This window comes from Rhinoderma darwinii, chromosome 3 (genome assembly GCF_050947455.1).
Source record: "Rhinoderma darwinii isolate aRhiDar2 chromosome 3, aRhiDar2.hap1, whole genome shotgun sequence".
Classification (NCBI taxonomy): domain Eukaryota; kingdom Metazoa; phylum Chordata; class Amphibia; order Anura; family Rhinodermatidae; genus Rhinoderma; species Rhinoderma darwinii.
The window spans coordinates 378,734,886-378,748,253 of NC_134689.1; the positions used below are offsets into that span (position 1 = coordinate 378,734,886).

At 41.7% G+C, this 13,368-nt stretch overlaps 1 protein-coding gene across 1 annotated transcript in view; it reads left to right on the forward strand.

Annotated features, from left to right (window-relative positions):
- Nucleotides 1-12,572, forward strand: part of ADAM9 (ADAM metallopeptidase domain 9) — a 127,529-nt gene extending 114,957 nt beyond the window's left edge. The window contains exons 19-22 of the mRNA XM_075858815.1: nt 208-343; nt 3,410-3,701; nt 4,477-4,544; nt 6,347-12,572. Of these exons, the coding sequence (XP_075714930.1) occupies nt 208-343; nt 3,410-3,701; nt 4,477-4,544; nt 6,347-6,425 (575 nt within the window). The 3' untranslated portion in view covers nt 6,426-12,572. The remainder of the gene's footprint in view (nt 1-207; nt 344-3,409; nt 3,702-4,476; nt 4,545-6,346) is intronic.
- The last annotated feature ends 796 nt before the right edge of the window (nt 12,573-13,368 follow it).

Below are 13,368 nucleotides of genomic sequence, written 5' to 3' on the forward strand. Positions count from 1 at the left end.
CACCGTTTATAATGTCCATTAGAGCAGCAGTGGACACTGATACAGGAAACCTATGTTTTTCTTGGCAATTTCTTATTTTGAGTGGAGATTCCTTTGTATTAAATCTCTTTGACATTATTTCCAAACACATTTCAACAATCAATATCAGTATCTTTCTAGTCCTTGTTTCTGACCACCGCCTGCCATGTTGTTTCTTGGACACTACAGATAAAGACACTTCTCTCAGGGATGGGCTGCTTGTCTTCTTTTTCTTGATCGTACCTCTCTTGGCTCTTGGAACATTTGTATTTTTCAAAAGAAATGAACTGAAGAGGAAATTCTGTGGGAGGAAGAGATCGCATGGGTAAGTGACCCGAACATTTCAAATAAAGTTCTTGATTGTCTAAACCTAACAAGTGCCATGTGACGCCAAGATATGGGGCACATTGAAGAAGGTCCGATTTGCACCTCTAGCAGCAAAGTATATGTTAGTATTGTCATGATTCATATGGCTCTGTCTGGTACTGCAGCTCAGCCCTAGTCATTCGAAGTACTAAACATGGACAGTTATGTGTCTGGTACTGAACTGAAGGGACTACGACCCTTTTATTTTGCGGATCGGCGGGACTCCCAAGGGTCACACGTTGATGCCCATTTAAGTCTGTTCTTTATGATCTTCTCTCTCTGAAGTGCATCTTTCCCAAGCACTGCTTGTTTACAGTATGCACAATTGTGTTGTAGCTACGATTGCATCTCACCTGCTATCAGATGGGTATGACCGTGCTTTCTCTACAAAAGGATCCTGCTATATTATATCATGGCATCCTATGTCAATATCTAGCTTTAGCTTTGCTAAAATAGTGTTAAATCATTTCTCCAGTGATCCAGGTAAAAACTTCTTCGACTATGCACCTTAGTATGTAAATTTAAGTTTCTAATCAAAAATAAAACAATTTGTCTCTGTTTATTAGCTTTATTTACTTGAGGGCTATATGCTTCAATTATTTCAATATGAGTAGGAGGAGACTTGAATTACTGCAACTCTTCCTTCTAAAGGCCTTCTTACACCGGCCAATTTTGCAACGAGTCATCGTTTGCTCCTGTCACAAGGAGCTATGGATTGGGACGAGTGGTCTTTATTCTGATCGCTCGTCCCCATACATTATTATCATGTCGGCAGTGCGTCTCCTTGTTTACACAGTGAGATGTGCTGCCGACAACGATGATAAGTCACTTTTTTAAAACGGCACGATCAGCAGATGAACGAGCGTTTTCTCGTTCTTCTGCTGATCGCTCCACTGTTTACACAGTGCAATTATCGGCAACGAGCGTTGTATGAAATAAATGCACAGTGTAAAAGGGCCTTAAGGCCCCATGTACATGACCGTAAAAATGCTCCGTAATTGCGGGCCATAATACGGTCCGCAATTACGGACCCATTCAGTTCTATTGGCCGCAGACACCTTTCCGTATCACTACGGTTGGGCGTCCGTGCCATAGAAATGTTCCGAAAATTATGGAACATGTCCGTTCTTTTGCATTTTACGGGCCATGCTCCCTTACTTTGTATGGGAGCATGGCCCGAAAATGCAGTCGGCGGCCGGGCGTGCCCACAATCGCAAGCCGTGATCACGGGCACGGCCGTGTGCATGGGGCCTAAGAGAGAGTGAGATGGGTACATAAATAAAGAATAAGGAAGATATAACTAAAATAACTTGACTATCTTCCCCAAACAGGGATTTACATGCTGTCTGTGTATTTGTAGAGAAAACTTGCTAGTTAATAAACTCCTGTGATCACAGCAGCATCAGCACTGACTCAAGCAGGGAGTCTCTCTCTCTGCAATATTAGAGAGCGGGGCGGAGGACGAGGAGGTGTTATGTGAACTAGCAATTGTGTCGAAATGGTGACCGGTGACTGGGCTGCAACTTGACTGTTTCTGTAACATGGCAGACAGTGATAACAATTTCTTGTTAGATTGAACTTTGAAGGCAAATGCTTTCCAAACGGTTAAAGGGCTTGTGTAATAGTGGGGTTCACTGGCTAGTGTCGCCCACTCTTACTACCTCCTTTATATTTGGCTCACTAGGATTATGCCTAGTTTCCACTACCTTTTCCTTGTATTAATGCCAATCTAATCGCTTTACCTGCTGAGGAAGTGTTTATGACTGTATAGTAAATAAAAGTAATATTTATTAATGCAAACAGTAATCACTCTTAGATATAAAATACACCAAACTCAGAACACAGTAAATAATCACAGTATACTATCAGTGTATCCTAATACATATAATAACTTAATATGTATTGAATATACTGACACTACACGTGGCACAGTATTATAAACAAGGTATCACAATACTAATCTATACCACCCACTTATCTAAACATACATATAAGTTGAGTTACAATACACACACACACTCACTGTTTCTTTCCCACTCCCTCCTAACTATAACTGTCCCTGTACACTAAGGGTTAATGGGTTGATGTGTACCAGGGGATATGCAGATAACTGGTGGGAAAGGGTTAATGTGCAGGTAATGTGAGGGTTAGCAATGGGAAGGGTTAAACTAGGGGAAATGCTCGTTGTATAGGGGGAGAGAGGTGAAGGGTTAAACCAGGGGAAAATGCTCGTTGTATAGGGGAACTTAAGGGTTATCTCAGGGGAAAATGGTGTGGGGAGGTGAAGCAAGGGTATAAGAGGGGAAATGCTCGTTATGTAAGGCAGAGAGGGTTACGTGTAGCTGCTGCTACACGTTGATACTTCGCGTTCGTTGTCCAGTGGATCATTTGTGTCGGGGATCGTCCGTGCAGGGAGCAGGCCTGTAGTGGTGAGGGAGGCCGGAGAGAGCGGAGGACGTCGGTGGAGCGGTGAGCCGGGGAGAGGAAGTCCGTTAGTGTGGGCGAGTGGGAACAGAGAGTGCGTACGTACCGGCGCAGGGCTATTTAAACCCCGACTGTACGCTCGCTCCTGAGCCAGGTGCAGGCACAATAGTGCCGCTCGCTCCCGGCTAACATGTGTCAGCGCGGTAATATGACATCACAGGCTGACTCATGAGTGCGCGGGCGGAGCGAGGTAAGTTAATCAGTGGGGATGTCCTGTGGTGCGCGAGTGCATCACAGGATACCTCCCCAATTACCTCTCCGGCCCACTGCAGAGTGTGAGGACAGGAGATCAAAGGATACAGTATCTCCTGTCTCACTCTCTGCTAATCAAGTCAGGGCAATGACTAATTGTCATCGTCCTGTTTTGAGTATATTCCCGTGACCAGGTCTGTGTTTCCACAGGAGAGCAGGGGCTTGCTGGAGTTTGCCATTTGAGTAATATTTAAGTCTATGAGAAAGAGAGCATGTATGGTTTGGATTATATATCATTGGAAACTTGAGTTCTAATTCTTGATTATACAAATTATTTGATTGTCAACAGGACAACACAAGATGATAACAGAGAGATACCCAAGACTGTCCCTGGCAGAGCTGGTCCAACAGCAGGTGATCCAAGAAATGCACCAAACAATGTACCAGGTAGAGGTGGTGCTTCAACAGGTGCTCCAAGGAATGCACCACAAATGCAAGCAGCCAGGGTTCCCCTTAATTCAAGACCTCAGAGAAATCTGCAGAATGTACCACCAGGTGCTGGCCCAGCAGCTAATGCCCCTCACAGGAATGTGCCACCTATGGGACCTAACAGAAATATGCCCCCATCACCCTATGAAAATGTGAGTACATGAAGATAAGAAACCATCATTACAAACACTGCCTAAGGACCAATAAATCTCTGATTCTCAACCGATTTTACAGAGGAAGTTGTCAGCTGGTCATTTTCCTACAGCGGCCACCACAGGGGAAGTGTAGTGTTACAAGCGCCCATTCAAATAAATGGCACCCCATGACCGGGCTCCCCATACTTAGAGCGACTACTACTACTAGTAACTCTCTGCTCTGGCCTATAGAGGGTAGTCTTGAGTAGGGGATCCTTGTCTATGACGTCCTCATGCCCTAATAGGGCATTTGGAAAGGAACCCCTTTATAGAGCATTTCTCCTAATATCTAAAATTCCTCTATTAATAAGTTGTCCTGTCAAGTTATTAAAAATGTTATTCAGCTATTTCTTAGTTTTATTTTTGATTTGTTTTTTTGCATTAACATTTACATTAATAATTACATAAGATATTATTTAATTTGGGCCAAATATTTACAGAATAGTAATTGTATTGTGACCTGTGTTTAGGCTTCTTTAGATTATATTTTCCAAGACTTTAGGAGACCATTTTATCTTGTGTAATGTGTAAACATTGTGTACATAAATTCTGATAGTCCGGCAACCAACTGGCTGGAAATCCCACTGGTCCAGTGTTGAAAATCCTCCAGGTATCTTTCATTGTTCACTGTTTTCTAACCCTATTTTCTATATTAAACTTAATTGTATGGTTTGTTTTTGGCCTGCACCTTTAAAAAGTAATGGTCTGTGAATGTTGGTTTTTGTATTCACAGTCCTATAAGCCGAATAATGTTGCAGTTCCAAAATATGCAGTAAGGCAACCTCAACATACACCGTCTAGGTAAGTTGCCAGTAACCAGCTCCTTTATTGCAGTGGGATGTAATAGTAAATCCAGTGGATGGCACAGACACGAGCTGTGCCCGAGCCGTTAGCAGTGGATGCCGAATATAATGTACAGCCAACATCCCATTACATTGAACGGGATCGGAGGTGACTCCAATCCAGCCCATGTAACCTCTTAGATGCAACGGTCAATAGTGACCACAGCATTTAAGTGGCTACAGAGGGAGGGGATTCTATCGGTGCCATGGTAGCCGGGGCCTAAAAAATTCCCCAGGCCTGCCATGCCTTTGTCACAGTGTAAAAGATTGCCTGTCAGTTTAATAGAATTGTAAATAAAAATATAAAATAAAAATTAAATACTATTTTATTTAGAAAAAAAAGGTGTTAAGAAAAAATAAATAAAACAAAACTAATGTTTTCATAAAAAGTGGGTTTTATATGCAAAAGTAAAAAGCCAATACATATTTGGTATTGCCATAATCGTAACAACCCATATAATAAAGTTAATTAAATAAGTTATTTTTACCACATGGAAAACAACGTTAAGTTGCCCCCCCCCCCCCCAAAAAAATAAAAAGTTGATCAATAAGGCCTATGTACCCCAATATGGTGCCATTAAAAAAAAATATGGCTCATCCTGCAATAATACAAGTTCTCATGCGAATACATAGTAGGAAAAATAAAAAAGTTATAACTCTCAGAATTGGGTGACATAAAAGAAAAAAAATGTTCCCCCATGGAAGGTGCTTTTATTATGCAAAAGTAGGAAAACCTCAAATAAACTTTACATGTTTGGTATTGCCGTAATCGTACAGACCCATAACATAGAGTTAATATGTTAGTTATGCCGAATGGCATAAATTAATAAAATCAAACAAAATTCAGAATTGCTGGGTTTTGTTCCATTGCTCTGCAAAAAAAGTTAGTAAAGTTAATCTATAACTGGTATAATTATATGTACCCCAAAATGGGGCTATTAAAAAAATACAACTCGTGCCGCAAGACAAAGCCCACAAACCGCTGCATAGACGGAAAAATAAGTTATGGCTCTTGCAATGGGATGATACAAAAACAGCTAAAAAAATCCCTTTCGCCCCTTATATGTATATAAAGATTAATTATTTTTTAATGAAAAGTTTGGTTTTCAATTCCTCACCAATTTTAAGAGCTGTTAGCTGTCAGTGAATTGAATTGTTGTTTTAAAATTGTACAACCTAATAAACAGTCTACACTCCAGACTGATCGTATTTTGCCCCCATTGATACATTGTCATTATCAGGACAGGAGAATAATTTCTATTGCTCCTGTATGTTGCCAATTGAGGATTATCTACATGGCAATTTTACAATTGTAGCAAACCCTCCGCAATGAGTATTTGTACTGGCCTCTCTATGTAAAGAAGAATGTTCCTTTTTATAGTAGCATTTTTTTTTTTTCTTCTTCACACATATAGTAAAATAACATTCTCGTTGCCTGCAGCCACCACTAGGGGGAGCTTACTGAGGATGGTTTTATACATCTCACACTGAACTCAATAATAAATGTCTTCAATAAGCTCCCCTAGTGGTGGCTGCAGGCAGCAAGAATGTTCTCATTTAATGCTATGGCTCTGTGAAAAAAATACAAAACCTGGGGGCAGATTGTATCGTGTGGGAAACACGTTTTACAGGACCTTAGTCTGTCAGGTTGGGAGGTTAGAGGGTACAGCGTCCCCTAGAAGAGCAGTAAATACCCATATTTTGTGATGTCTGGAAAAAAAAGTTGATCTCATCCTGTTGATTTATCCATTATCTTTGCAGGCCTCCGCTTCCCCACCAAAGAGAAACAACACATCCTAACATCGCGCCTGCACGCCCTCCACCTGCTCCTCCGGTATAACGCTCCGCTCCCGGATTAGCCTAGCCTTTATAATTGACTTTATTAATAGGTACATCTGCATTTCCAAGAGACACATTTTTTCATGCCTGGGAGACAGAAAGATTGCTTTCCAGAAACATGAAGCTGGCCTTAAGATCTGTGGTGCTTGGGTTTTATATCACAGTCATAGAGCCTCTGAAATGTGGCTTCTGAAATGTCCGAGCAATCTATTAGACGCTCACATGTGACTAACTGCAATTTTGAATGATTTCGCAAAAAGAAGATTTTAAATCAATTTGTTTTTCAAGCCTCAGAACATCCTCTCATCTGTACTGACCCGATCACTGCGTATACTGGGCCTGATGAAGGGTATTATCATACTAGGTATTAACCAACCACATCAGTTGATTTCAACAGTTTTCCCACACTGGACTTTAAGTCCTCTTTTCAGCATTCTTTAAGGAAAGGTCCACCTTTGCAACCATTTTTTTTTAATAGTTTCAATGCTCCTACCATGTGTCTACAGCTCCTATGCAGATCTATGTTTCTCCTAGGTAATAGACTACAAATAAACCTTGTGTAGTCTGATTGTGCAGTCACACTCCCTTTCATCTGTCCCCTTACTTACATACATACTGTACATTTAATAGGTTAGCAATAAGTAGGGGACAGATGAATGGCAATCTGACTGCATAATCAAACTACACAGAGTTGGTTTGGAGTCTGTTATCTTGGAGACACATAGCTCTGCATAGGAGCTGTAGATACAAAAAGAATAGGAGATTTTAAATTGCCTATTTAAAACGTTACTTATTTGTATTTTGGATGCATTGGAAACCGGGCCGGGGTCCGCACCTGGCGAACCCGGGCAATTGCCGCGGCCCACTACCCTTGGGGGCTCACTCGGCCTCCGGGTGCTAATGCTGCTGCCTAGGAGTGGAATCCCCCCCCAGAGCATTGCCGACGCTCTGGCCGGGGATTCTTCTCCTGGAGAAGCCCCTGACTTCACTATCCAAACATGGACCGTGATATCAGGGGCTACTCCTGAAGCGGAATCGCCGACCAGAGCGTTGCCGACGCTTTGGCTGGGGATTCCGCATCTAGACGGAGCCCCTGACGTCACTGTCCATATATGGACAGTGAAGTCAGGGACTCCTCCTGGGGCAGAATCCCCAGCAGACGCACTGGCCGGGGATTCCGCTCCTGGAGAAGCCCCTGACGTCACGATCCATATATGGACTGTGACGTCAGGGGCTCCTTCAGGAGAGGAATTCCCGGCCAGAGCGTCGGCAACGCTCTGGCTTGGGGATTCCACTTCTAGAGGAAACCCCAATGGCGCTATCCACAGGGTGGCGCTATCTACAGAGGGCTGTGTGGCACTATCTACAGAGGGCTGTGTGGCACTATCTACAGAGGGCTGTGTGGCACTATCTACAGAGGGCTGTGTGGCACTATCTACAGAGGGCTGTGTGGCACTATCTACAGAGGGCTGTGTGGCACTATCTACAGAGGGCTGTGTGGCACTATCTACAGAGGGCTGTGTGGCACTATCTACAGAGGGCTGTGTGGCACTATCTACAGAGGGCTGTGTGGCACTATCTACAGAGGGCTGTGTGGCACTATCTACAGAGGGCTGTGTGGCACTATCTACAGAGGGCTGTGTGGCACTATCTACAGAGGGCTGTGTGGCACTATCTACAGAGGGCTGTGTGGCACTATCTACAGAGGGCTGTGTGGCACTATCTACAGAGGGCTGTGTGGCACTATCTACAGGGGGTGTGTGGCACTATCTACAGGGGGTGTGTGGCACTATCTACAGGGGGGTGCCACTATCTACAGGGATGCTGTATGGCACTACAGGGGTTCTGTGTGGCACTATCTACAGAGGGCACTGTGGCACCATCTACAGAGGACACTATATATGGGGGCACAAACTGGTGGCCTAACTTCTATATGGGGGCATAAACAGGCCCTAACTTCCATGTGGAGGCACAAACTACCATTTTACTGTCGCCGTGAGTTTCCCCGCAAAGGGGCACACTAAGTGTGTGTGTCGCCCAAGAACACACATAAACCTGGAGCCAGCCCTGATTGGAACAGTATAAAAAGTTGGTTGCAAAAATTGGCAATATTAACATAGTGAAGTTAAAGGGGGTAATCCACATTTAGCTATCGGGACAAAGATATTAGGAGATGGCATCAGTAGGGACCATGAGCTGGGATCCTTGCTAATTCCCTGAACATAGGAGCTGAGAATCACCTGAATCCCTTCAGAAAATCTGTGGAGGACCCACACTGATATTCTCCTCTCAGTGACTCGTCAGTATTTAGCTGAAGGTGAAATACTCCTATAAATTATTCTGATCAGTTTCTACCACTATGCTCCCGTCAAGGGTGATGCTGTAGTCTTATTTTTTTTAAACAAATTCAATGAAAAAGTGGAGGCGGTGCCTAACATAGCCAATCAAAATAATCTAGACTTCGCTTGTAAAATGACGTCTGGTATCTGATTGGTTTCTATGGGCACTACAGCTCTGTTATCATTTGCACTAGTTCTGACATGACCCCCATTGTTTTTCCACCTACATATAGTGGAGGCAGCCATTTTATATATAGAACCAGTATTCCCCTTTCTTGCTTCACGCCTCGAATAGGTTGCATCGTCGATGGTTCAACACTCAAAATGGTTGCTTCTACTTTTAGCCATTTTTACATAAATCTAACACTACCCTATGAATTGTTATACTGTGAAGCAGACAATATAGATGCTGAATGAGACGACTTCCTAAGAATAATGATAACGTTAAATTATTTTGCTCATTGCTTTGAATTTTCTCGCATCCTTTTATGTACTTTCAGTATATTTTTAAATGTAGGATTAGTTTAACCGGTGAGAATAATTTACCTCCATACAGTAATTCTATTTTTCTCAAAGCTCAAAAGAGGGTTTTAATTTGTTAATTTAAAGGAGAATTACCAGAAGATCTATGTTAAAGCCCTTTCAAAAATTTGGGGGAAAAAAATATTTTTCCTGAAGCTGTGAAAAGAGTGTACCCATGCCAACACTTCCCGCCCTTTGCTCTGGTAGCTCAGTGTTCTCATAGGGACACTGGGCCTCATACCACCCAGTCAGATCTCTTCCATCTTTTGCCCAGTATCTAGATACAAACTCTTAGCTGTAACATCACAGGGGCAGGAAGTGTTGCCATGGGATCACAGGCCTGTAACTTCACTTGTTGATAAAACAGCTCTGGAGTAACTTATTGTTTTCAATTTTCTTGGGAAAACACTTATAAGGGGCTTAACCATTGATCTACGCATTGTCTTCACTGCAGGCTGCTTTTACTGTATCTCATAAAGTTGTGTCGGTAAAGGCCTATTTACACTGAGCATTTTTTACATGGTCCCTCTCAGCTAGTCGGCAGCACTCTTTTCAGAGCTGCAGAGGTACCATGTAAATCTATAGAACCAGTACTTTTAGGGTGTGCTATTAGGGTGTCTGATAAAGGAGGACTATAAATGCTTATTGATTACAGTAGACGGCCATTGAATTTAATGAACGCCCTGTGCCATATCAGCTGGTCACGGGGGCTCAGTTTCAAGACCACTAAGATTGGCTGACCACAGGGAAACCTTTAATCCCCAGACAGGACAACCCCATTTTACTAATAATTTTGGTCATAAACCATGTTGGGGGTCTTCATTAAATTGGGTGATCCTTCAGTGGTCTCCTACTTATATCTACTGTGCAGTAGAGACCTGCTGGTAAGAGGCCTGTAATTTCAGACCATTTGGATCATGGGCATCTCAAAAATTGTTATAATGGATACGAAGTGGGCGTAACAGTTCTGTTTGCAGTGTTATGAATGGACTCTCCAGAATCTAAGGTTTTGAACTTGTGTTTGATGATCACTTTGAATTAATTTCTATATGGATATCGCTATACATTTCTTGGTCTTTGCCTTTTTCTCTATTTTATTCCAGAATCAAAATTTCCTAAGAAAATATGTCCTTTGAGTTGTCCTGTTGAATTAAAAGGATTGACTCATCACAGAAAAACCCCTTAAATATTAAATCCCCAGCAAATATCTAATTTTGCCAGGAAAAGTACTACAAATTTTTCCTGCAGTGGCCACTATAGGGGAAATGTGGTATTACATGTGGGCTTTTAAAGGAACATGGCACCAGAGCGAGAGCTGCTGCTGGTAGAGGACTCTTTGCTTTGGCCCAAATTTCATTTTTGAGGGCAATTGGACAGATTAATTGACTGTGTTTATATGTATATGTTCAGAAGGATATGTTGTTTTATGTCATACACTCATAAGAAACCATGTGAATTCCTTTCTTTCTGCAGTAACATACTTGAAGTAGACTATAAATGAGACTTTAATGTCTTCAGATCAGTACGCATCTTGTGCCTCGAGGGTGTGGGACCGAACCGTTCTTATATTTTTTCCATAAAATTGTGACTGATCACTTTAAGAAACTTTTAAGATTCGTAAAAAGGGTCTGCTCTTCCCCATTCAAGTGAATGAGGATGAACTATAATATGGTGCCGTTTCTGGGGAAGAATAAGCTAGACCCTTTTTCCTAATCCTGGACAAACCCTTTCACATTATGTATTTTACAATAGCACAGGCATTAGATTAAATGCGGTGATTCTGTTGAACACTCATCAGTCTGCATGCTTTGTGCATCTTGATGGATTGTGCGCAATATATAACAAGCTTCAATGACCATCATATACAGAGCTTCTGCTACTTTGTATTACATTTGTATATAAAACCAAGAAATGCTCGGTCCCTCCACTCATCTTCAAGAAGTCCAAAGGGTCAATATCAAAGCTCTAATGTAGTGTTCTCCAATGGTATAAGCATTGAACTCCTGACTTTGGGCCACAGAACCCCCAATTCAAGATCTCGGAGTTAGGATATGAAGATGACTTCTAGAGATGTATAGTGGTCCCCTATGATAACACTAATTTTTGGGAACTGAAGACCAAAAGTGTTCCCATTGTGGTCCTCACACAAATCAACCTGTATTTGTGATAGGATCTCTGTACCTAAGTAAGCAATTAAAAAAAATGTTTTTACCTTTTGGAGGGCTTTTATATTACACCAATGGTTCCAACCTACTAGTGATCTCTTACCGGAAAAATGATCATAGATTATATACTTCATCACACAGCACGAATGGGAAAAGGTGATTTAATTTAAAAAAAATCTGATTTTTCGCTTTGGTTGGAGTTCAATAGTATTAAATAAGAATATTATTTTTCCTCTCCATCACCATGGTTCTCTGATGGCCCCATGGATGAAGTAGATCCTCGTAAAACTTTCATTCATGTTACTGGGGGTGGATAAAGCTGAAGGATGGATAGGGGTCATCAGGCCATACAGAGCCCACGTGGACTATTGTATCCTGAAGTTTGCTGTCACACCGTCCGCTGTTGTAGCAAATGTCACATGAAGTCACCTTGGCCAATCCCAACTTCTGCACGACAGTAATTGACTGAACTTTTTAATGACTTTAATTGATAGAGCTGATGAGCGTCATAAAACCACTTTAGTTTTATTGTATGATTTACTCACTTTACTTTAAGCAATTAATTGTATGTAACATGATTGGGGATGTATGTTCTTGTTTCCTCTAATTGCAATTCAATAATTGGTCCTGCAGTACTACAAATCGCAGCCTCCATATTGGGCCGGAGGCTTACCACTGTTATGGGGCCCGGTAGAAGGTTTGGTCTGTAATGTAACCCCACCCCTCCAACTTCTGAAACTAGTGATTGGACAAGGACCCTCGACCTGCCCATAGAGAGATGTGTGGACTTGTTGAGTTTAGTCCAAGCCAATATGCTTACTGGGGGGGGGGGGTTTGAGGGCAGATCATGGGCCCATCTTGCTCCGAGGAACCCTATTTACCAGGCTGTGCAATGTGATTTAAATTGATATTTCGCAATTAGATAAATCTGAACAGCATTGCCAGGGGTTGTGATTGCTCACTGTTTGCAATGTTTAGTCCCATGCCCATACTAATGTAACTTTATATGTATGTTGTTTGAAATTTCACTTGATTTTTTTTTACCATTTGATTTTATGGAAGGGCTTTTATTAAGTGTGTAAAATAAATACACTGTAATCAATAAAGATTGTTTTTATAATACCCCCTGCCTTCACTATTTTTCTACTGATCCCCTGAATATGCAATAAATGTCTCAAGTAAGAAAACCCTAAATTATGGACACCTTCTCGAAATGGTAGTAATATATCTTTTATTAGGACATGGTACTGCTGAATTGAGCATCCAAGAGACATCATGTCCCCTCCGTGGACTTGGGCCACATTCAGGCTCAACGTATTTTCAAAGACCTTCTTATGGTATTGGAATTTGAATGGGCCTCAGGGGTTAATTTTGCCCATCCATTATTCCTTTTCAACCTTGAGGAAAGGAATTTCATTGCTCTTTCTTTTTTTCTTTTTCTCTTTATACTCCCAATGCCCCTTGGGTCTTTTCAACTCACAGTTTAAAGTAATCCCCAAACGTGGTGTGAACCTAGCCTTACAAATACCCAAAACAATTATGCATATTGTATAACCTTAAAACATTAGCAAACCTATGTTAATCCCAGAAATTCTTTCTTTAATATCGTCTTCTCATTTGATCCTACCCTGTTCTATACTGTAATTAAAACTGAGAAATATGTATCATGTGTAGCTGTAAGGCAACTGACTACTGCAGGAGCCCTCCCCCACTGTTTGTAATAGTAGACCAGGAACACAAAACCAAACCTCCTAGACTAAGCCCCACCCCTTCAACTGTCTACTAGGTGAAAAATGTATTGTATTCATCAGTAATGGCTGTAAAATAATGGTGAAATATACTGTATTTAAAGTAAAGTTCCGTTTTTGTTCTAAAGTCAGCAGAATTTAGTAAATTGCTATTTATGTTACTGATGAAA